The sequence below is a fragment of the Onychomys torridus genome, chromosome 4, assembly GCF_903995425.1.
Source record: "Onychomys torridus chromosome 4, mOncTor1.1, whole genome shotgun sequence".
NCBI classification, from domain to species: domain Eukaryota; kingdom Metazoa; phylum Chordata; class Mammalia; order Rodentia; family Cricetidae; genus Onychomys; species Onychomys torridus.
The window spans coordinates 94,178,369-94,202,099 of NC_050446.1; the positions used below are offsets into that span (position 1 = coordinate 94,178,369).

Sequence of the window (23,731 nt, forward strand, 5' to 3'; positions counted from 1 at the left end):
AAATGTTTTTCATTTATTTAACAAATACTTGTGTGTGCCTGAATGTATGCCAGAAGAGACATTCTCTTGAACTGGAGTTAAAAATGGTTGAACCTCCATGAGGGTACTTAGGGAACTGAACCCAGGTTTGGTTTATTTTTGGAGGCAGGATCTCTTGTTGAAACAAGCTAGTTTAGCGAGGCATCTAGTCTCAGGGATCCCAATCTCACTCTCAAGTACTAGGATTACAGATGGCTTTTTTGCCTGCCCAGCTTTTATGTAGGTTCTAAGGATCCAAACTCTGGGCTTAAATGCTTGAATGGCAGTACTTTATCTACTGAGCCATCTCCCTAGCCTTCTGTTGTGTACTTACTAGAAATCTCTCTAAACATGCTGGCTCATACTTTTAATCTCAGTATTTAGGAGGCTAAGAAATGAGCATAGTTGAATTCAAGGCCAGCCTTGTTTATAGAGATATTCTGTCTCAATTGCCTCCCCAACCAAAGAAGAACATAAAAAGTCATCTAATACAAAGTAGACATGGCCTAAGAAGGTAGAAAAACTTCTTTGGATATTAGCTACATTGCTAGACTAGAAAACAATGTCTTTAAAGTAGAAAATTACAAGTTACAAAGAATGTGTTTTAAAAGGTATTTTATATATTATATATATACACACATATATGTGTGTGTGTGTATGTGTGTGTGTGTGTGTGTGTGTATGGTTTTTTTTGTTTTTCTTTTTTCTTTTTTCTTTTTTTCTTTTTTTTTTTTTTACATAGGCCAATCATGTTTGAGAACCTGGGTGATAGGATGTATGACACTGTCAGTGAAAACCGAGAAGACAGGGAAGGCAAAATTTTTGGTACAAGGAAATACAGTAACTGAACCTGGAAATGTTTTGGTAAAAATTTGAGCAATTAGTAAAAGTAAGGAGACTGTATCTGAACAATTGGAATGCACAATTACATTTCTTCTCTAAAAGGTGGTTTGTATACATTCTGTAAGGATATGATTAATCACATAAGCATGATTTTGAAAATGAGTTGATAGATTTTGTAGCTTTTAAAATAGAGTGACCTATATAGAAACCAGTGAAGACTCAGGCATGATTATAGAACAGGAATCAGTAACATAAACCCAGTGGTTGTGTGAAAATGTTGTTAGAGCTGAAGGTTAAAGAGCCCATCTCCTTCCATCCCAATGATTTCTTAGCTTCCACTAAATCATGACAATCATCACTAAAGTTACAAATGGCTAAAATTAGTTTCAGATCTGAGTTCAAGGTCAGCCTGGTCTACAGAGTGAGTTCCAGGACAACCAGGGCTACACAGAAACTATCTCACAAAAAACGAGACAGAGAGAGACAGAGAGACAGAAAGAGAGAGAGAGAGAGAATGAGAGAACGAGAATGAATGAGAGAATGAGAATAGAACAAACAAAAAATTTGTTATTGGTAGGGGACAGTGGATCTCTGATGGGAAGCATGTTTTTCCTTTGTACATTTCTTCATAGGATTTTAATTTCTACAGATTTATATTATATAGCAAGAATATAATTAAAACTATTCTCATTGCATGAAATCTAGACTGTTATGATTCTTTATTTTTTTGTAATTATGATGACTTAAAGGATTTATTTATGTTGTCAAAAACCCACTAATCTGTTCCTGTGAAGGAGGAAAACAAACATCAGACACCTTGTAAGAATGCTGTATACATTTTGCAATCTTATGCTGAGGAAGCTTTATTCTCCATTTTGTAATTGACCTGATTGATGCTTAGTGTCAGTTTAACTTACCCAAGATTATATATTATATAGTTTTTCTGACTTGTAAGACTCCATGTCCTTTCTAGTATGATTTCTAAAGTGTGGTTTCCTAAATTTTTTGTTTGTTTTGTTTTTCAAGACAGGGTTTTTCTGTGTAGTCTTTGCCATCCTTGAATTCGCTCTGTAGACCAGATTGGCCTCAAACTCAGAGATCCGCCTGCCTCTGCCTCCCCAGTGCTGGGATTAGAGGCGTGCGCCACCACTGCCCGGTGATTTCTTGAATTTTTAATTTTACTTGCCTATATTCCCTTTTGGGTGTTACCTGTTTAGCCTTTGATTTTTATTTTTATTTATTTATTTTTTTTTTGGGTCAAAAAATATGGCTGGCCATGTGGTGATTTGCTGTAAGCAATATCAAGCATAATAGGATGGTTAAACCTGGCATCCTTTTTTAAAATTATTTATTCATTTTTATTTTATGTGCATTGGCATTTTACCTGCATGTATGCCTGTAAAGCCAGATCTACATAGGCCATATCTATATAGATCCAGGTTACATAGTTAAACTCTGTCTCAAAAAAACAAAAAAGGAAGAAATAAAAGAAAATGAATTGAACAGTTTTCCATAACCAGAATAGACTTTTTTTAAAAGGCCATATAATCCTCTCAATGAGTATTTTTAAAGAATTAGCAAATCCAGACTGGCATGGTGGCACACACTTTTAATCCTTTGGGAAGCTACAGCGACATGATGAGCTAAGAATGAAAATAAAAACAACACATATGGATCAGGCCCTCTGGATAAATGGTTACATCTATAATTGGCGCCCAACGTGCAAGAATTCATTAAAAGAGCCGCTTGGGACACTCTGCCCCCACACCCATTTGCCTGAGACCCCAGCCACTTCCTGAGAATCAGAGACCAGCCCCCAGCTTCCATCCTGCCCTGGAACTCCCACCTGGACCAGAGCTAGACCTGAACATCACAGAATGGAAGAAGAAGAAAACAACCTTATAAGTAACATCATGAAGAGGCTAGAGCCTTATATAGAAGAAATCAAAAATAAAGTGGAGGAACAGACAAACAAAAATTGGGAAGAACGCTATAAAAAACTAGAGGAAAGGACAATTAAAGCAGAAGAAAACAATAAATCTCTGAAAGAAAATCATGAAAAAGCAAGGGAAACAGTCCAAGACCTGAAGAGGGAAATAGAAAAAATGAAGAAGACACTAGCAGAAGGAATGCTGGCAATAGAAAATCTGAGTAAATAAACAGGAATTTCAGATGCAAGTATAACCAACAGAATGCAAGAGATGGAAGAGAGGATCTCTGGTGTTGAAGATACGGTAGAAGAAATAGATTCATCAGTCAAAGAAAACACTAAAACCAACAAAGTCATGACCCAAAATGTCCAAGAAATTTGGGACATCATGAAAAGACCAAACCTACGAATAGGGATAGAGGAAGGAGAATACCAACTCAAAGGCATAGAAAATATATTTAACAAGATCATAGAAGAAAACTTTCCCAACTTAAAGAAGGAAATGCCTATGAAGATACAAGAAGCCTATAGAACACCAAACAGACCAAAAATTCCCTCGCCACATAATAATTAAACAACTAAATGTACAGAATAAAGAAAGAATATTAAGGGCAGCAAAGGAAAAAGGCCAAGTGACTTCTAAAGGCAAACCCATCAGAATAACACCCTATTTCTCAATGGAGACTTTGAAAGCCAGAAGGACCTGGACAGATATAATGCAGACACTAAGAGACCATGGATGCCAGCCTAGACTAATATACCCAGCAAAACTTTCAATCATCATAGATGGAGTGAACAAGACCTTCCAAGACAAAACCAGATTTAAACAATACTTATCCAAAAACCCAGCCCTACAGAAAGCACTAGAAGGAAAATTCCAACCTAAGGAAGGCAGATACACCCATGAAAACACAGGCAATAGATAACACCACAGCAGTAAACCCAAAGAAGAGAAGTACACACACACTACCATCAAAAAATAAAAATAACAACAGGAACAAACAATCACTGGTCATTAATATCCCTTAATATCAATGGACTTAATTCACCTATAAAAAGACAGACTAACAGAATGGATACAAAAACAGGAGCCATCTTTCTGCTGCATACAAGAAACACACCTCAAATTCAAAGACAGACACCGCCTAAGAATAAAAGGCTGGGAAAAGACTTTCCAATCAAATGTTCTTAAGAAGCAAGCTTGTGTAGCCATTCTAATATCCAGCAAAATAGACTTCAAACTAAAATCAATCAAAAGAGATGATGAAGGACATTACATACTCATCGCAGGAAAGATCCACCAAGATGAAGTCTCAATTCTGAACATTTATGCCCCAAACACAAGGGTATCCACATATGTAAAAGAAACATTACTAAAGCTTAAATCACATATAAAACCCCACACATTAATAGTGGGAGACTTCAACACCCCACTTTCACCTCTGGACAGATCAGCCAAATTGAAACTTAACAGAGACATAATGGTTTTAACTGATGTTATGGCTCAAATGGACTTAATCAATATCTACAGAACATTCCACCTGAACAAAAAAGAATATACCTTCTTCTCAGAACCCCATGGAACCTTCTCTAAAATCGACCACATACTTGGCCACAAAGCAAATCTCAACAGATAACAAAACAATTGGAATAACCTCCTGTGTTCTATTGGACCACCATGGTTTAAAGTTAGATTTCAACAACAACAACAAAAAAAACTACAGAAATCCTACAGTCTCATGGAAACTGAATAATGCTCAACTGAATCACCAATGGGTTAAGGAAGAAATAAAGAAATTAAAGACTTCCTAGAGATCAATGAAAATGAATACACCACATACCCAAACTTATGGGACACTATGAAAGCAGTGCTAAGAGGGAAATTCATAGCACTAAATGCCCACTTAAAGAAGCTGGAGAAATCTCATGCTAGTGACTTGACAGCACACCTGAAAGCCCTTGAACAGGAAGAAGCAAAGTCTCCCAGGAGGAATAGATGCCAGGAAATTATCAAATTGAGAGCTGAAATCAATAAAATAGAAATAAAGAGAACAATACAAAGGATTAATGAAACAAAGAGTTGGTTCTTTGAGAAGATCAACAAGATAGACAAGCCCTTATCCAAACTAACCAAAAGACAGAGAGAGAGCATCCAAATTAACAAAATCAGAAGTGAAAAGGGACATAACAACAGACAGTGAGGAAATCCAGAGAATTATCAGGTCATACTTCAAAAACCTCTACTCCACAAAACTGGAAAATCTAAAAGAAATGGATAATTTTCTGGATAGGTACCACATACCTAAGTTAAATGAAGACCAGATAAACCATTTAAATAGTCCAATAAACTGAGGAAATAGAATCAGTCATTAAAAGTCTCCCAACCAAAAAAAGCCCAGGACCAGATGGTTTCAGTGCAGAATTCTACCAGATCTTCAAAGAAGACTTAATACTAATACTCTTTAAATTGTTCCACACAATAGAAGCAGAAGGTATATTACCAAACTCCTTCTATGAGGCTACAATTACCCTGATTCCTAAACCAAACAAAGAAAGAGAACTACAGACCGATCTCCCTCATGAACATTGATGCAAAAATACTCAATAAAATATTGGCAAACAGACTCCAAGAACACATCAAAACAATTATCCACCATGATCAAGTAGGCTTCATTCCCAGGGATTTAAAAAAAAAAAAAAAAAAGAATCAGCAAATCCAGACTGGCATGGTGGCACACACCTTTAATCCCAGTACTTGGGAGGCATAGGCTTGTGGGTCTCTATGAATTTGAGGCCAGCCTGGTCTACATAGTGAATTCCAGGACATCCAGAAATAGATGATACCCTGTCTTGAGAATACCAAAAAGAAAAAAGAATTGCCAAAATCTGTTTCTGATAAAAATTGTCTGATAATGAGATCTGTAAAACACTTTACAATGTATTAATCGTGAAAGACTGAGTTAGCGCTCCTCTTCCCCCAAAGGCAGAACGAGGAAGAATGTGTGTGCTTTCAGTCACTTCTGCATAACATCACACTGAAGGTACAAGCGCATTGCCATGGCCTGTAGTCTCAGCATTTGGGAGTCTGGGGTGGGAGTATTATTCAATCCAGGAATTAGACCAACCTGGGTAACAGCCAGAGTACATCTCAAAAACAAACCAGTCCTAGGAAAACTACACAATGATAGTCCTATCCAGATTGGAAAGGAAGAAGTAAAATGAACATTTTCCATAGAGAGAAAAATCCTAAGCTGTTAGGAGTATGAATTAATTTAGTGAGTGTACAACATACTAGCATGTAATGTATAAGCAATGGACAATTAGAAGTTGAAATAAAAATTACCATTTAAAATAACATCTAAGGTTTGGTGGGATGGCTTAGCCAGTAAAGGCACTTACTGCCAAACTTGATGACCCGAGTTTGATCCCTGGAATCCATGTGATGGAAAGAGAGAACGTACTTGCAAAAGTTGTCCTCTGACTTCTACACATACTTTGTTTCACACAGGTTTACTCCCACCTCCAATTTTAAGATAACAGCTAAAGAGATGAGACATGATAAATTTAACAAAAGATGCCATAGATATGTATGTATGTATGTATGTATGTATGTATGTATATAAAATGTATGTATATACACACACATACTTGTTTTTTATCTTAGCTGTTCTCTTGGTTGGAGATGAATACATTAATGCGTATGAAGACAACTAGAGGTCTTCCAGGGAGCATCTGTTGGATTGTTACAAGTGACTGTCTTTTGTGAGGAAGCACCTAATAACATGTTCTCCTCTTCTGTTAAGCCGTATGTGAAGCGGAACCTGAACAGCCTGTTCGACATTACCCACTGTGGGTGAAAGTGGAAGGTGAAGTAGATCCCGAGCCAGTTTATATTCCAACACCTTCTGTCATGGAGCCTGTGAGACCACTGGTGTCACCTCAGCCAGACATACCTTCTACTGCCGTGAAGGGCAAATCCACTGGAATTAAACCGGCACGAGCATACACTCCCAAACCCAATCCTGTGGTAAGCTGGAGTGGTGGTTTGTTCCTTACTGTGAGTTCCATAGGCCATATGTAAAGGTGACAGATTTCAAGCAGAATTTTCGTTAATATTCTATGAAGAATTGAGGTAGTGTGTCTGTGAGGGCTCTTCTCTGGTTTAATTAGTTTATTTGTTCTCACTTTTAAAATGTGATAAAAGTCAAAGTGATTAGTAACAATTAAAGATAGCTGAGTTTTTCAAGTTCATAGAAAGGTGTGCTTTTTCATAATTTTTTATTTTTATGTATGTATATTTATGTGTATATGCCATATATGTATAGGTACTTCAGAGCCCAGATGTGGGTGTAGGATCTTGTGCAGCTGTAGTTAGAGGCAGTTGGGAGGCAGAGGCAGGTGGATCTCTTGAGTTTGAGAGATCAAGCCTGGCCTTCAGAGCGAGATTCAGGATAGCAAGGGCTGCACAGAGAGACCTGTATTGAAAAGGAAAGAAGCAACCAAAAAACATCTTCTGTAATGGAAACAAAGATTGAAGTCTTTTTTTCAGATTCTAGGATAAGTTTTTTTCCCCATCAATATAATGGTGTGTCTTGTTATTGAAATTCACAGATTCGAGAAGAGGACAAAGATCCAGTCTATTTGTACTTTGAAAGTATGATGACTTGTGCCCGAGTTCGAGTATATGAACGAAAGAAAGAGGAACAGAGACAGCTCTCTCCACCTGTGTCCCCATCTTTGTTATTTCAGCAGCAGAGCTCACGTTCTTCTAGTCCTGAGAACCGTATTACAAAGGTGATTGCTTGTTTCATAATAACCTTTACAGTTCCAGTTTCCAGTTGCTATTAGAATTTTCATTGCTATCATCATAATCTTCTTTGTGTTTCCTATGATATGTAAATAAGCCTATATCTCCTCTTACCAGTTTAATCTTTCTCTCAGTGTTATTTATTAAAATCCTTTAGCAATTAAAATAAATACTTTTGGTTTTAAATAAAAATACTTATCAATTAGTGTGATTTGCTTTTCCCATTGATGAGTTTTTTAAATAAGCTTGCTCAGTTAGATATCCAATATTCTTCCTTTAGAATATATGATAGTGTATAATGTAAATTATTTAAGTGACTCAGTAAGAGATTAAGGCTACATTTGCGCGCTCTCGCGCGCTCTCTCTCTCTCTCTCTCTCTCTCTCTCTCTCTCTCTCTCTCTCTCTCTCTTAATTGCCCAGGATTGTATAATATGATAGTAATATAACTGGGCAGATGTTAGGTTCTACTGATTTATGTCCTCTCTGTAGATAATAAATACATTTTGAATTCAACTGTTTCTGTATTGTTTCTTTCTTTAGGAACCCGATTCTGAACAGACCTTAAAGCAACTTATTTGTGACTTGGAGGATGATTCTGATAAATCACAAGGTCAGAATAAAAACTAGATGTTAACAATTGATAATAATTGTTACGTAATTCTGAACTATTTAGTGGCAGAAATTCTTAAACCAGCAATCCAGAATATGTCACTGTCCTTTTTTTCTAATCTTTGCTAAAATAGAGCTAAAATAAAATTAGAGATAACAAGCAGAAGTCTTTCCCCATTATTTGGCTTAATATCCCTAAAAGGTCTGCTTGTGTTGATAAGGTATTTTGTTTCAGTGGACTTTTGATAATCATGTCAGTGAAAAATTGATCCTCTTTTCAAGCCTCAAGGATATAGGCATCATTAGCTATTATAATTGGCCTTAGGTCTTCCATAGCCACCACCACTGGGGATGTGTGAAGGAAGACTGGAAGAACAACTGTCTCTGATCTAGAATTTTCTACTGCTGGAATTTTTTTGAAGAAATTGTAATCTAAACAAATAAGGAGTTTAACTGTTTGTTTTTGGTTATGCAGCACCTAAGTTGCAGCACTCTTCTTATAATTACATAGTATGCATTAAATAAAACATTTTTATTCTACATTTAAGAAAGTAGAGGAGACTGCTTGGGTAGAGGGAACCTGCTTAAGACCATATGCACCTTGGGCATGATGGAACTAGAGCCTGTATCCTTGACATAACTCTAGCACATTGATTGAGAAGTTCCACTATAGAAATCTGGTACCTTATGAAATCTATATCTTGTTAACCTGTCACCATGGTTAGAGATACATTGGGAAGCTGAGTCATTTGTATACAGTGTAGACATAGAACAGCCACATCTAGGGACATTGTAGAGTTTTGTAGTAGAAACTAGTGGTAGAATGTGTCGTAAAAGGCTTTTTTTTTTTTTTTGCATTTGTTTATGTGTGTGAGGGGGTTGGGTAGTACATGCTTGCCATGACACACGTCAGAGGTCAACTTGCAGGAGTGGGTTCTTCTCTCTTTCCATTATATAGCCCAGGGAGTGAACTTGTGGCAGGCTTAGCCACAAGTGCCATTCCACCAACCTCTTCTTTGTTTTTGTTTTTCTATAAACAAAAACACTACCTTCTGGTATTTAGTGTTGATTCTCGCCTTCACTTGTTTCAAAGCAGGCTTAACAAGTGTCAGTGTTTGGCCTGTTTGGATATCAGAACAGTAACCTCTACCAAGTAAACTTTACCTTGGTTATAGATCACACTTTGCAAGGTTTTATGTTTGTAGCCTTTTAGAGCAGTGCTTTTTTGGGGGTGGGGGCGTGAATTTAGTCTGTGGGTAGTGAAGACAACTATCTAGTTTTGTGAGATCTTTTTTTTCCTTAAAACCTCCAGAATGTTGAGTTTACACATTAGCTTACCACTAAAAATATTAGGAATGGGACAGTGAGAAACCTGAGTTTCTTTCAAAGTTCAGTAGCCCGCCTGCAATCCAGCACTCGGGAGGCAGAGGCAGGCGGATCTCTCTGAGTTCGAGGCCAGCCTGGTCTACAGAGTGAGTTCCAGGACAGCCAGGGCTGCTGTACAGAAACCCTGTCTCACACCCCTCCCCCCAACAAATAAATAAATCTATAGATATATATCTCAAAGTCCAGCACAGAGTGGCCGTGCTATAGAGGATCTATTTATTTTTCAAACAGAAAAGAGCTGGAAATCTCCCTGCAATGAAGGAGAATCTTCTTCTACTTCTTATGTACATCAGAGGTCACCTGGTGGTCCTACCAAACTGATAGAGATCATCTCAGACTGCAACTGGGAAGAAGACCGTAATAAGATCTTGAGCATCTTATCTCAGCACATCAATAGCAACATGCCACAGTCACTTAAGGTGGGCAGCTTCATCATTGAGTTGGCTTCTCAGCGGAAGTGTCGGGGCGAGAAGAACCCTCCTGTTTATTCTTCTCGTGTGAAAATCTCTATGCCATCAAGTCAAGACCAAGATGATATGGCTGAGAAATCTGGATCAGAGACTCCTGATGGTCCATTGTCCCCTGGGAAAATGGATGATATCTCTCCTGTGCAGACAGATGCCCTGGATTCAGTGAGGGAGAGATTACATGGAGGCAAAGGTCTGCCTTTTTATGCAGGGCTTTCTCCTGCAGGGAAGCTTGTGGCCTATAAACGTAAACCCAGTTCAACTACATCTGGGCTTATCCAGGTGAGAATTATCTTTAGTCTGGGTATAGTACCTTTTTATACTTAGGTAACATCTTGATTTTTTTTTTTTTTAATACTCAAAACCCTTTGTTAACCTTAGATCATATTTCTTCAAGTTTTCTGGGAACTGGATAATAAAATCATTATTCCTTATTGTGATAAGTAAATACACAAGGTGAACTGCTGCATGTAAACAGAAACATGGAGCCTCACATTAGCTTATGGTTATCTTTCTATTCTTTGCAGAAAGTTTCTCAGTGAGCTTTACTACCTAGGCTCTAATGATCCTTTGATAACTAAGCAGAAATAACTTATTGGCATAAAGTTTTCAAAACAAATATATAACTACTAGTTATATAATTACTAGTGACAGTAGAGATAAGAAGTTGACTTTAAGATAGGTAGTATAAGCCTGGCTGTGGTGGCACACAACTTTAATCCCAGCACTTGGGAGGCAGAGGCAGGTAGATCTCTGAAGTCAGCCTGGTCTACAGAGCAAGTTCCAGGACAGTTGGTGCCTACACAGAGAAACCCTGTCTCAAAAAAACCGAAGAAAAGAAAGTCATTCTGTAACTTGAATATCAGTTTCTATTACAAGTTGAGCATTCTTTTTTTTTTTTTTTTTTTTTTTTTTAAGCTGAGGATTGAACCCAGGGCCTTGCACTTGCTAGGCAAGCGCTCTACCACTGAGCTAAATCCCCAACCCCAAGTTGAGCATTCTTAATCCCCATATCTGAAATTTGAAATTATCCAAACTTTAAAGTTTTTTGATCATCAACAAATAGAAAATTCCACAGCTGACGTCATATGATGGGTTATAGTCACAATGCAAGCACACTACTATTAATGTAAAATTACTTATGGTCCTTATGTATATGTGAGCTGCATATGACCTAAATACATGCTCTGCTTTGACTTGGATACTGTCTCCAAGATAGCTTAGTATACATACCTGAAAATCTAAAATACTCCTTTCTTCTCCAGAAATTTGGGATAGGGAATGCTCCGCCTGTGTAGAAGCTGGGGAGGATAGTAAATAATCTTCAAGCCAGGCAGTGATAAGTAATCTAGGTTCGTACAGCTAAACCCCTTTTCCTTTTTGATACCAAATTTGAGGGGTTGAGATTGCTGATCTTGCTGAGAATAATCATAATTAAGTAGCAAAGAATAATTTTGTTTTATGTAGTGAGTTGCTATAGATAGTTTTACTGTTTCCCTATTAATCTGAAGAGTAGATGACTTATTCCATTTTCTATCTACTACTTTTAAGTGATGAGACAGAAAAGGTATGTTCTCTAGATGTCATCTAGTATTAAAAACTAGAAAGCATGAGTAAGAAACTTGAGAGGCTTTTGTATTTTCTTTAAATGCATGCACGCACATACACATGCTCGATCTCGATTTCTCTCCTTCTACATTGCTGCCTAAAATGGGCAGTTATCAACTCAGGCATCACAAAAAATATGTATTTCATTTGTTAGTTCACTTTATTCTGACCATTTAGTGACTACATCTAAAATTATGTTTATGCCAACATTTTATTTTGAGTATGTTCTGTTTACAATATGAAGACAGTATCTTTAGAGTTGCCACCTTTGAAAACCAAAAACTAGGCCTAAAGAATATGACTTTGCAATTATAAGCACTGGCTGCTCTTGCAAAGGACCCTGGTTCGATTCCCAGCATTTAGATGATGGCTCATAATGGTCTATAACTCCAGTTCCAGGGGATCTGATATCCTCTTCTGACCTCTGTGGGCACCAGACATGCACCTAGTACACAGGCAAATACTCATACAAATAAAATGAAAATAAGTAAAACTTTAAGGGGGGAAAATCAACAAAAACTAGGGTGACTTAATAGGTTATTATAGCAATGAATGTCCTATAACTTCAAAAGTAGATTTAAGATATGAAGGATACTTGAAAAGACCCTTGTGTGAGAGCTTGTTATGCCTCTTGGGTCTTAGAGGGATTCTGTGGTTCACAGTTATGCTTATTGCTTATGATTCATTAATAACCACAATTACTTATTAAAGTAAAACAGATGAATCATTGGACACGATTATGTCTTTCACATACCTATAATGTAGAAATTAATACAGTTTCTAAGATTTTCTGTTTTTAAACTATAAATGAAGATGAGCCTAGTTCAGATATCAGATGATAATTATCTAATTACTCAGATTATCCTGAATAGAAAAGCTTCACCTCTTTTTCCTTTTTACATCTGAAGCATAGAATTTAAAACACCTTATAAAAATGAAACCCCTGTCAAGGGAGAGAAGTTAGCAAGAGAATTTTATCTTTACAGAATTTCTCTTTGCCACTTGTTTCAGGTTAATGGTAAGAGTTACCCGCAGGCTAAGTTGCTATTGGGACAGATGGGGGCATTGCATCCAGCCAATAGGCTAGCTGCTTATATCACAGGCAGGTTGCGACCCTCAGTCCTGGACCTCTCAACCCTCAGTACTGTCATCTCCAAGGTAGCATCCAATGCCAAGGTGGCTGCATCCAGGAAACCACGCACCCTGTTGCCTTCAACATCCAATTCCAAAATGGCATCCTCTGGCCCAGCAACAAATCGCTCTGGGAAGAATCAGAAGGCATTTGTTCCAGCAAAAAGGCCAATTGGTAAGTGGTTTGGAAAGGCCTGTAATTTACTGTTTGCCAGTGATTACAGTATGAAGGTTATAAAAGTAGAGAAATACAGAATTTGGCATTGTTATTAATGCCCTTGCTTAAATATTTTTAAAATAATTCTGATGGTTTATGATACTTAAAGACTTTGAGGCTGTATATTAATGTAGAAAAGACTTAAGGCTTTACTTTAAAATATTCTTTTTCCTATGAGGGTTGAGGTTTTTTAATACAAACCATATGCATATTCCTTGTACTAACGAATCCTAAGAAGCTAACAAAAGCTAGTAGGGTGAATTAGTACAGGCTAAAAATAGAAGGCTCTTGTAAATCATAATTTTCAAGTAATGTAGTGTTCCTGTATATTCCTGATTTGTATATAAAAACTTCTTTTGCCCTAACATTTTAGTGCTATGTCTGTACTAAATTGCCTTCTTGAAACATTTTTAGTTGAAAGTTCTGCAGTTGGTTTATAAAATTCCTCTTTTTTTGCTATTTCAGTTATCTTTAGGAATGTTAAGCAAAGTCTTCATTTTTATTCCTCTAACAGGAAATTGAGATGTCTGGCTGAAGGCTGGGGTGAAGATAAGAGGATGGGGAGTTAATGCTGTAAAAAGAACCCATTTTGCCTTTCTATACTGCAGCTTTAATTAGGATTTAAAACAGCAATCAAAGATATGAAAAATGTTTTTAGATTTTAGAAATATGTAGTACTTAACTATCTCATAAAAGGACAGCCGTAGAGCTGGAGCTGCTAAAGCAGGAGGGATTGTAGAAAAGGTCTGCAGGTGTGAATGGGGACATAAGGCTATGTGTTGGGAATCTCCTCCTTCCCTTTTTACCTGTTTTTGTGATAAGGTTAGTGACTGTGCTTTGTTTTTAATTTGTGTTATTTTGAGACAGGGTCTCTATGTAGCCCTGGCTGTCCTGGAACTCGCTATTGTAGATCAGCCTGGCCTCAAAATCATAGAGATCCGGCCGGGCTGTTGTGGCGAACGCCTGTAATCCCAGCACTCAGGAGACAGAGGCAGGTGGATCTTTGTGAGTTCGAGGCCATCCTGGGCTACCAAGTGAGTTCCAGGAAAGGCACAAAGCTAAACAGAGAAACCCTGTCTTGAAAAACAAACAAACAAACAAAAAAACCAAAACAACAACAACAAAAAAATTCATAGAGATCCACTTGCCTCTGTTTCCTTGGTGCTGGGATTAAATACATGTGCTACTTCACCCAGCTCTCTCTAATTTTTTTTAATGTCCTAAGAATTTAGATATATTGTGTAGCTTGAAGAAGTTTAGTCACAACACTCAGTTTTAATTTTTTTTTTTTTTTTGAATAATAAAGCTTTGCTTTGGGTTGAGGATAGTGTTTGATTTTTGTGGGTAGAAATTGGCTCATGTAGGTGGGTTGTACCTTTAAGAAATTGATCCAGTGGGCACAACTAATACTGATATAAGCACAGTCACTTAGTAGGAGGGCACAGTAAGAAAACTAAACATTTTTGACCTGCAAATTTTTATTTGCAGCGGCTCGGCCCTCTCCTGGTGGTGTGTTCACACAGTTTGTGATGAGCAAAGTTGGAGCCCTGCAGCAGAAGATACCTGGAGTTCGCACACCTCAGCCCCTGACAGGGCCACAGAAGTTCAGTATCAGGCCTTCTCCAGTAATGGTCGTAACACCTGTGGTTTCTTCTGAGCCAGTTCAGGTGTGCAGTACTGTGACAGCTGCTGCCACTACTTCCCCTCAAGTGTTTTTAGAGAATGTTCCTGCTGTGACGTCTGTGACTTCTACTTCTGATGTGGGAGCTAAAGAAGCTACTTGTTCTTCTGGTGCCTCTGCTGCTGGGGTTGTTGAGATCTCTGAAACTAATAACACTACCCCTGTCACATCTACCCAGTCTACAGCCACTGTGAACCTTATCAAAACTACTGGGATAACTACTAGTGCTGTGGCTTCAGTTGCACTTCCTAAGTCATTGGTAGCATCTCCAACCATAACTCTTCCTGTTGCTTCCACTGCCTCCACCTCCGTAGTCATGGTTACCACAGCTGCATCTTCCTCCATGGTGACCACACCAACTTCATCACTGAGTTCTGTACCTATTATACTCTCAGGAATTAATGGAAGCCCACCAGTGAGCCAGAGACCAGGTAAGGACTATTTGTTTTCATCTGCTTTATTTTTAATCTCTCTATCTAAATATCTATCTAAATAAACTATATCTATCTATTTATCATCTATCTATATGTTGGTTTTTCTAGACAGAGTTTCTCTGTGTATCCCTGGTTGTCCTGGAATTTGCTCTGTGGTCTAGACTGGCCTCGAAATCAGAGATCAATCTGCCTTGCTCCCAAGTGCTAGGATTAAAGGCATGTGCCATCACCACCTGGTTTCATTTGCTTCATTATAAAGCTACTTAATAGAATTTTCCAGTTGTAATAAAATGAGGAGTTTCCAGTTTTGACACTGTCATTTATAAATGTAATGGGTTGTATTCATAGCTATCTTGAAATGCATGCAGGCCACAGTTTAGACATGCCTGAATGCATGTTTCAGCCATAGTATAATATTTTGACATTCTTAAAACCTTAGAATTCTGTAAAACTGAGCCCTGTTAGTGTTTTTATTCTTATAAGAGCTTATGGCTGGTTGTAGGATTAGGAATGACCACTGGCTGGCTATCTGTACAATTGTGTAGTCAGATTCCTAATTATAAGAATCAACTGTCTTTTAGAGATAATCTGACTGATAGGTTCATAGGACTAGAATTTACCCCAGGAAGTAAGTACTAAAAACTCAAAAAACATTAGAGTAGGAATGATTGCTGAAGGACATTAGATATGTATAGGACCAGAGCTCTGAGCCATCAGAATAGCCATTAAAATGACATGGGAGGAAATACAACATGCTGTATGATGAGAGCTAGGGTTGTATGTCTTTAAGGAGGGAATTTCTTGTACAGCTGCTGGAGTGGACATTACTCTTTTCTTCTCTCTCCCTCCCTCCCTATCTACCTGGAAAAAAAAGTCATTGCATTTCTAAGAAAATGTACAGTAGTGACATTTTCTAAAATAGTATACTTACTTATTTTGATAAATTTTTTTTTTCCAAGACAAGGTTTCTCTGTGTAACAGTCCTGGCCATCCTGGATCTCACTTTGTAGACCAGGCTGGCCTAGAACTCACAGAGATCCACCTGCCTCTGTCTCCCAAGTGCTGGGATTAAAGGCGTGTTCCACTACCGCCTGGCTTTATTTTGATAATTTTTTATAAATTATTATTTATAGTATAATAATGTATAGTGTTTTGCCTGCATGTATGTCTTTGGACCACATACATGCAGTCTTCACAGAGGCTGGCCAGCCTGCCTGCCTGCCTGCCTGTCTTCCTTCCTTAAGACAAAGTCTCATATTCCCAGCTTTCATTGTTATACTTTGTTGACAAAATAACCTGACCAAAAAGCAAGTAACTAAAGAAGGGTTTATTTGGACTCATGGTTTTAAGGGTACAGTCTCAGGAAGGCCATGACAACAGGAATATGAAATAGTGTGTCACTTGTGTCTGCAGCCAGGAACTTTCTACTTTCATACTATCCAGAACTTGATCCCATGGAATGGTGACATCCACTTTCATGATGGGTTTTCCCTTCTTGGTTAAACTTCTATAGGAACACCCTCACAGATGTGCCCAGAGGCTGTCTAAATCCCATCAAGTTGACAGTCCAGGTGAACTGACATAGATGTGACCAATAAAATAGAGATAAGGAGGAACTTTTTTGTTTAGTACTTACATTTTATGTTTGTCAACCTTTTTAAGTTTTCTTTCTCATTTTTAAAAATATGCTTTAATTTTATGTGAGTGTTTGCATGTATGCAAGTATACCATGTGCTTGCAGTACCCACAGGTGCCAGAAGAAGATAGTGGATCCCGGGAATTGGAGTTATAGACTGTTGAGAACCACCTTGTAGGTGCTAAGAACTGAACTTGAGTCCTTTGGAAGAAAAGCCAATGCTCTTAACTATTGAGCCATCTCACCAGCCCCAAATTTAATTGGCTTAGGTTAAATGAGTTTAAAATGGTATACTTATCTATTTTGATAATTTTTAAATAAATTTTTGTTTTTATTTGTACGTTTATGTATCCTTGTATGTCAGTGGACCATATGCATGCAGTGCTCACAGAAGCCAAAAGAGGGCATGGGATCCTCTGAACCCAGGTCCTCTGCAAGAGCAACAAGTTCTAAGCTATCTCTCCAGCCCCTAATTTTTTATAGTAAATGCAACTAGCAAAAAATGTAATTCTGTTTCACACAAAAAGAAAAAAATGCCCTGCACTTAGAGGTCAGCAATACATTATTTTCCTAGCGTGTGTGAGGCTCTTGAGTTCAAATCTTAATACTGCAGAAGTATTGGTACTTTTTTCTTTATATAATCAAAGGTTTAAAACTTAAATGGAAATTGTTTTTCCATAAAGTAACATTTTGTATCCACGTACTACCTGAAATGTAAAATTAAGAAATTTTATTTTTATTAATAGAGCTAACTTGGATAACTGCTAGTTCCAAGGAAGTGCCATGGATTTATTCTCAGCTCATAAAAGGAATCTCATCTTAGACACTTTGTGGCTGACCTTTCATTTGTGCCCCGTTTGGCACATTTAAGTGAATAATCACATACTTGGGATAGTAAGATTCTTTCTTAGTCTGAATGGAGTAAATTAGGCTTTGAACTAAAACTTGAAAAGTTAATGCATTAGTGTGTTTCTTAGATCATATTAGATGCCCCCTGTTATGAATTACACGTGTTGGCAGGTAGAGCCAAGGTGCCCCATAGCGGGACAGTGCTCAGTGAAGAGTTTTATTCGGTGGGAAGGAGAGAGGGAGGGAGGGAAAGAGAGAGAGAGAGAGAGAGGGAGGGAGGGAAGGAAGGGCAAGGGGTGCACACCTCATGGGAAAGCGGTAGAGAGAGAAGGAAGGGATGGCGTTTTCCCTTAAGAAAACTTTTTACATCAGGGCATAGGGTGGCACCAAAGGGCAGGATCAAAATATTAATACACACCCCACCCCGGCACCCCCCCTAGAACAGGGTCTTACTGTATATCCCTGGCTAGTCTGGAACTTTGCCTCCCAAGTGGTGGAATCAAAGATGCATGTCACCATGCCCAACTAGGTGCATTTTAAAAAAATTATTTTGTGTGTATGTGTGTTTTGCCTGTGTGTGTCTGCACCACATGCATGCAGTGCCCATGGAGTCCAGAAGAGGATGTTGGATTCCCCTGGGACTGGAGATAGAGATAGTTGTGAGAACCTGGGTTCTCTAGAAGAGCAGCCAGTGCTCTTAATATGAGCTGTCTACATGCATGTTTAAAAAAGATATGTGTATACCTTTGTGCTTGTATCATTAGAGGCTAGGAGAGGCTTTTGTTCCTTCGAGTTTGAGTTACAGGCAGTTAGTTTGTGGTCTTCCCAACACGTTTGCCAGGAACTGAACTAATACAAGAGCAACAGTTTCTGAGCAATCTCTCTAGCTCTCAGGTCATGTTTTTGTTCACATTGCATAGCATTATTTTCACAGACATAAAATAGCAAATTTGAGATAGGTATCAGCCATGCCAGATAAGTGTACTAATGTGAACTAACATTAGATCAGTTTTGTTTGTATTTACTGTTAGCATAATACCCATTTCTTTACCCCAGAACTCTAAAATACTATCTTTTCTCGGCTTGTATTTCTGAACAGCTTTTCTAAACATTAAATCTTATTTGATACTGTTAATGGCTTAGAATGTCTTGTTTTTGTTTTTGTTTTTGTGTTTTTTTTTTTTTTGGACAGGGTTTCTCTGTGTAGCCCTGGCTGTGCTGGAACTCACTCTGTTGACCAATCTGGTCTTAAAGTCACAGAGATCCACCTGCCTCTGCCTCCCAAGTGCCAGGACTAAACGGGTGCATCATCACTGGGAAATGTGATTTATTTTGGTTTTTTTAGACACAGGGTTTCTCTGTAGTTTTGGTGCCTGTCCTGTATCTCTCTCTATAGATCATGCTGGCCTCGAACTCACTGAGATCTGCCTGGCTCTGCCTCACAGCTAGGAGTACTGGGATTAAAGGTGTGTGCTTTTATCACCTGGCATGGGAAATGTGATTTCTAAAATGATAATAATAATAATCATATCATCATCATCATCATCATCATCATCATCATCATCCAGGTGTGGCAGTGCACACCTTAAATTGGCTCTCAGGGCAGAGAGAGGCATGTCCTTTGAGCTTGAGGCCAACCTATTCTCCTTAGCAAGTTCCAGAACAGTCGGGACAACATAGAGAGACCCTGTCTCAAAATTAAATTTAAAAAAAAAAAAAAAAAAAAATTCTTAACTATAAATAGTATACTATAGAGGGACAGAATTTCATTAACTTTATGATTCAAGTTAGACATTACTTGCAGTATTTTTAGATCTAACGTCATCAATATTTTTACCAATGTATTCTGAAAGATAAATTCTGATAGTGGATTCTCATTTTTCTGTTTTTCAGAAAATAGCCCTCAAATTCCAGTGACTACTCCACAGATCTCTCCTAACAATGTGAAACGTACTGGACCTCGGTTGTTGTTGATTCCAGTGCAGCAGGGTTCTCCTACACTTAGACCAGCCCCAAACCCACAGCTGCAGGGACAGCGGATGGTCTTACAACCCGTTAGGAGTCCAAGTGGAATGAACTTATTCAGGCACCCCAATGGGCAGATTGTCCAACTCCTGCCTTTACATCAGATTCGAGGCTCTAATGCCCAACCCAGCTTACAGCCTGTGGTGTTTCGGAACCCAGGTATTAAATTAGAGGTCTTTCTGATGGGTTTTGTTGAATCATTTGACCATGTGATGTGTTTGGTATACTAGAATTTTTCTTACTCAGTTTCTTAAACTAGAAATCATCCCTTGAAAGACTTGATGAGATGAGCAGTGGTGATTTAAGTTCTTTCTTTTTCTGACCAGGATCTGTGGTGGGAATCCGACTACCAGCTCCTTCCAAATCTTCTGAGACTCCATCATCTTCTACTTCGTCCTCTGCCTTCTCTGTTGTGAGTCCTGTAATTCAGGCTGTTGGGTCTTCTCCAACAGTAAATGTCATTACTCGGGCACCTTCATTGGTTTCTGCTGGATCTAGTTTTGTCTCTCAGGCTGGTACCCTGACCCTGAGGATTTCTCCTCCTGAACCTCAAAACTTTGCAAGTACAACAGCCGCTGACAGCAAGACAGCACCCGGCACAGCAGGCGGGCAGCCTGTCGGCACGGCCAGCCTCATTCCTCTGCACTCGGGTAGCTTCGCCTTGCTGCAGCTCCCGGGACAGAAGCCTGTGCCTGGCTCCATTCTTCAGCATGTGGCTTCCCTTCCGGTCAGAAAGGAACCTCAGAGTGCAGACCGTAAAGATGAGATAAGCCCCATCAAAAGAGAGGAGGAAACTAAGAAAGCTCTAACATCAAATGAAGAAGCTGTAGACACAGAGGCTGATACAGTCAAGCAAAACTCAGGAATTAAAGCCTCAGGAGATACCTTGAATGATTCATTGGATGATGGGGGTGATCTTTTGGATGAAGAAACCCTTACAGAAGATGCCAGACCTTATGAACACTCTTTTAGCACTGGGTCTCACACAGATGAAGACAGAGACGGTGATGAAGAATGTGGGAACAGGAATCAGAACAGTCCAAAGAAAAAACAGACTGTTTCAAAGGGTAGAACCATTTCTGAAAAGGTCAATATTATGACAGTCCAGCGTGTCAGTAAAGTACGGCCTCAAAAATGGGCTGCGGTGAAGATGGAACAGCAGCAAGGATCAGACAATCTAGAGGACCCAGATGAGTTTCTCTTCATCCCTAAGGAAGAAAGTAAATTTGAATTACCGGGGAGCCAAGTTAAGGACCAGCAATCAAATTCACAGGCAGAGGCCAAGAAGGATTGTGAAGACCCTCTGGGGAAGGACAGTCTTAGAGAGAGATGGGGAAAACATTTGAAGGGCCCCTTAACTCAGAAGTACATTGGAATTTCACAAGAATATAAGAAAGAGGCAGACATGCAGTTCTTTACAGAAACAAAGCCGTGTCAAGAAAATTCCGAACAAGACATCTCTGACTTAGTTGGGAAAAGTGGAACTACTGAGAGTGATGGAATGTTAAAAACTGAGGATAGTTCTTGGAGTAGCATTTCTAGTTCTGCAGCCTTCTCTATTATTCCTAGGAGAGCTACAAAAGGAAGAAGAGGGAGCAGACGTTTTCAGGATCATTTTCTGCTCCCAAGAGAACAGATAAAACCAAAGCAAGAGACAAAGGGTGGGAGAAGCAGTGCTGACTTGACTGTTTTGGATTTGGAAGAGGAGGATGAGGAAGAGGAGAATGAGAAAACCGATGATTCTATTGATGAGATTGTGGATGTTGTTTCTGGCTACCAGAGTGAGGAGGTTGATGTAGAAAAGGTGGTGAGACCATTTTTGTTGTGACTGAAACCTATGGATTTAAACGATTAGAGATAGTAGCTTTTCCTAGACTATCACTAATACCTAATATATTAGTTTGGGTGCTTAAGTTTAGATCATTATTAAGTGACTAGTGTTTAAGGCAACACTGTCTTGCTTGTTATTGTTATAAAGGTGGCTTGATCCTTTGGAGTATAGATGGTATAGAGTGCCTACCAAGTTGAATTTTAAAAGATAGCTTATATCTTTTAAATCCTTGTAGTTTCTGTCAAATTGTCTGTGATGTGGTTGACACTTACCTTATACAGATAAAATAAGAAACAATGAACAGGGGGACCTTCTGGGTAAATATTAAATCAACAAACAAAAACAAAACAGTCTAATAAGTAAGAACTGTAGCTCTCAGTGGAACTGACTTTGCAGAGCCTCTAGACTGCCGTAATCTTACAGGGGCTCTTACTTGGATGTACTAATCTAATAATCTAATAAAAAAGTTTACACTGACTTCCTAAAAAAAAATAAAAAAAAAACACTGTGAATGATCTCTAAAATATAAATTTTGTATCATATTTACATGTATGTACTTATGTCCAGATTTTCTTTATACTTACTACTATACTTGTATTTGAATGGTATGAGGAAATAACTACATTGTCATTTATTGAGATTATTGGATATTATTTACAAAGCCTGCAGTTAAAATCATGAAATAGATGGGTGTGAGGTGCAGGCCTATGATCCTGTCAGTGAGGAGGTAGAGGCAGGAGGATTGCCGGTTTGAGGCTCTCATGGACTACATGGCACACCCTGTGTCATAAATCTATGAACTAGGCACACACTCTTCAAATATAAATCAAACCTATATTAGTAACTTTAGATTCTGTTCATTTTGTTCCATCAGGGTAATTATAATATACATTGTCTAAATTTAACATACATTGCTTAAGTTGTGCTTAAGTTGAAGTGGGCACTATAATGATAGCTTGCATTTATAGTGTCTATTAGCCTTATGGAGCCTTTAATTTGGAGGTGATTTTTCCAAAATTATAAATGTGAGAATTTTAATAAGGTGATTGGGATACCTCATTTTTAATTATGCCTCTGACGTGCAGTGCAAATATATATAAAGATAGCACTTTTTTAGTTTCTGGCATAGTGAGCACTGCTTTTAAAGATAGACTTGAAAATATCTGCCTGCCTCGCATCATACATATAACTAATTCAGTGAATTTCTGTGATAGGTGCTCAGTTTTATTCAGTTGCCTCTGTTCTGGTAATATAAGGAACTCACTTGGGATTACTTTTGAAAACTGAAGTTCTTTATTCTGTGGAGTTGTGTCCCATTTCCATGTCTGCCTTACGTTAATATGTGTTGATTTATGGGCATTTGATCAGATATTAGTTATGAAGCCCCCTTAAAACAGGACATTCTGTGGTTTTGGGGGGTGAGGGGTTAGTGTTAGGTATTAAACCCAGGGCCTCACCATGTATGATCTTAAGATTTTATTTAGCTGGGTGGTGGTGGCGCACCCCTTTAATCCCAGCACTCGGGAGACAGAACCAGGCAGCACTCTGTGAGTTCGAGGCCAGCCTGGTCTACAGAGCAAGCGAGATCTAGGACAGTCACCAAAACTACACAGAGAAACCCTGTCTCGAAAAGCAAAAAAATAAATAAATAAATACATGCATGCATACATTCATACATACATACATGAATGAATGAATGAATGAATAAATAAATAAATTGAAGCCTTACTGCATCATGCCTGAATGCTATCCTCTAGAAATAGTATCAAAGCATCAAATATAGTCTTCTAGAAACTCTGCCCAGACTAAGGTTAATGATACCTGTTTAACATATCTATTAAATAACATATCTATTATTTAACATAGTTGTTGATGTTAGCTCTAATCGTGTTATCTTTCTGACTTCATTTCTTTTTGTGATTAACAAGCTTAGGGTTGTTAGTACTCATGGTAGATTGGAACTATTTGGAACTATTTGGTTTAACAAGGGAGAATGCATTTGAAAAGTGTAGGTATATTTGTCTCCCAATATGTTTACTGTTCTAATACTATATTTCAGAATAACTATGTAGACTATATGGAGGATGATGAGCAGGTGGATGTTGAGACTATAGAAGAGCTCTCAGAAGAAATTAACGTTGCCTACAAGAAGACTACAGTAACTCACACACAGTCCTTCAAACAGCCGTAAGTCATTTTTACCTTTGGATTATTGTTTGGAACCAGAAACAAAACTAAACACTTCACTTAAAAGCTTG

At 38.3% G+C, this 23,731-nt stretch overlaps 1 protein-coding gene across 8 annotated transcripts in view; it reads left to right on the forward strand.

Annotated features, from left to right (window-relative positions):
• Positions 1-23,731, forward strand: part of Mga (MAX dimerization protein MGA) — a 94,313-nt gene that overhangs the window by 56,886 nt on the left and 13,696 nt on the right. For 6 of the 8 annotated variants that reach the window (XM_036183514.1, XM_036183513.1, XM_036183517.1 and 3 more), the window contains exons 10-18: positions 6,595-6,818; positions 7,403-7,585; positions 8,140-8,209; positions 9,826-10,343; positions 12,681-12,975; positions 14,506-15,129; positions 19,511-19,801; positions 19,969-21,446; positions 23,533-23,660. In XM_036183514.1, the coding sequence (XP_036039407.1) occupies positions 6,595-6,818; positions 7,403-7,585; positions 8,140-8,209; positions 9,826-10,343; positions 12,681-12,975; positions 14,506-15,129; positions 19,511-19,801; positions 19,969-21,446; positions 23,533-23,660 (3,811 nt within the window). The remainder of the gene's footprint in view (positions 1-6,594; positions 6,819-7,402; positions 7,586-8,139; positions 8,210-9,825; positions 10,344-12,680; positions 12,976-14,505; positions 15,130-19,510; positions 19,802-19,968; positions 21,447-23,532; positions 23,661-23,731) is intronic. The other 2 variants (XM_036183519.1, XM_036183518.1) reach the window with 2 other exon arrangements.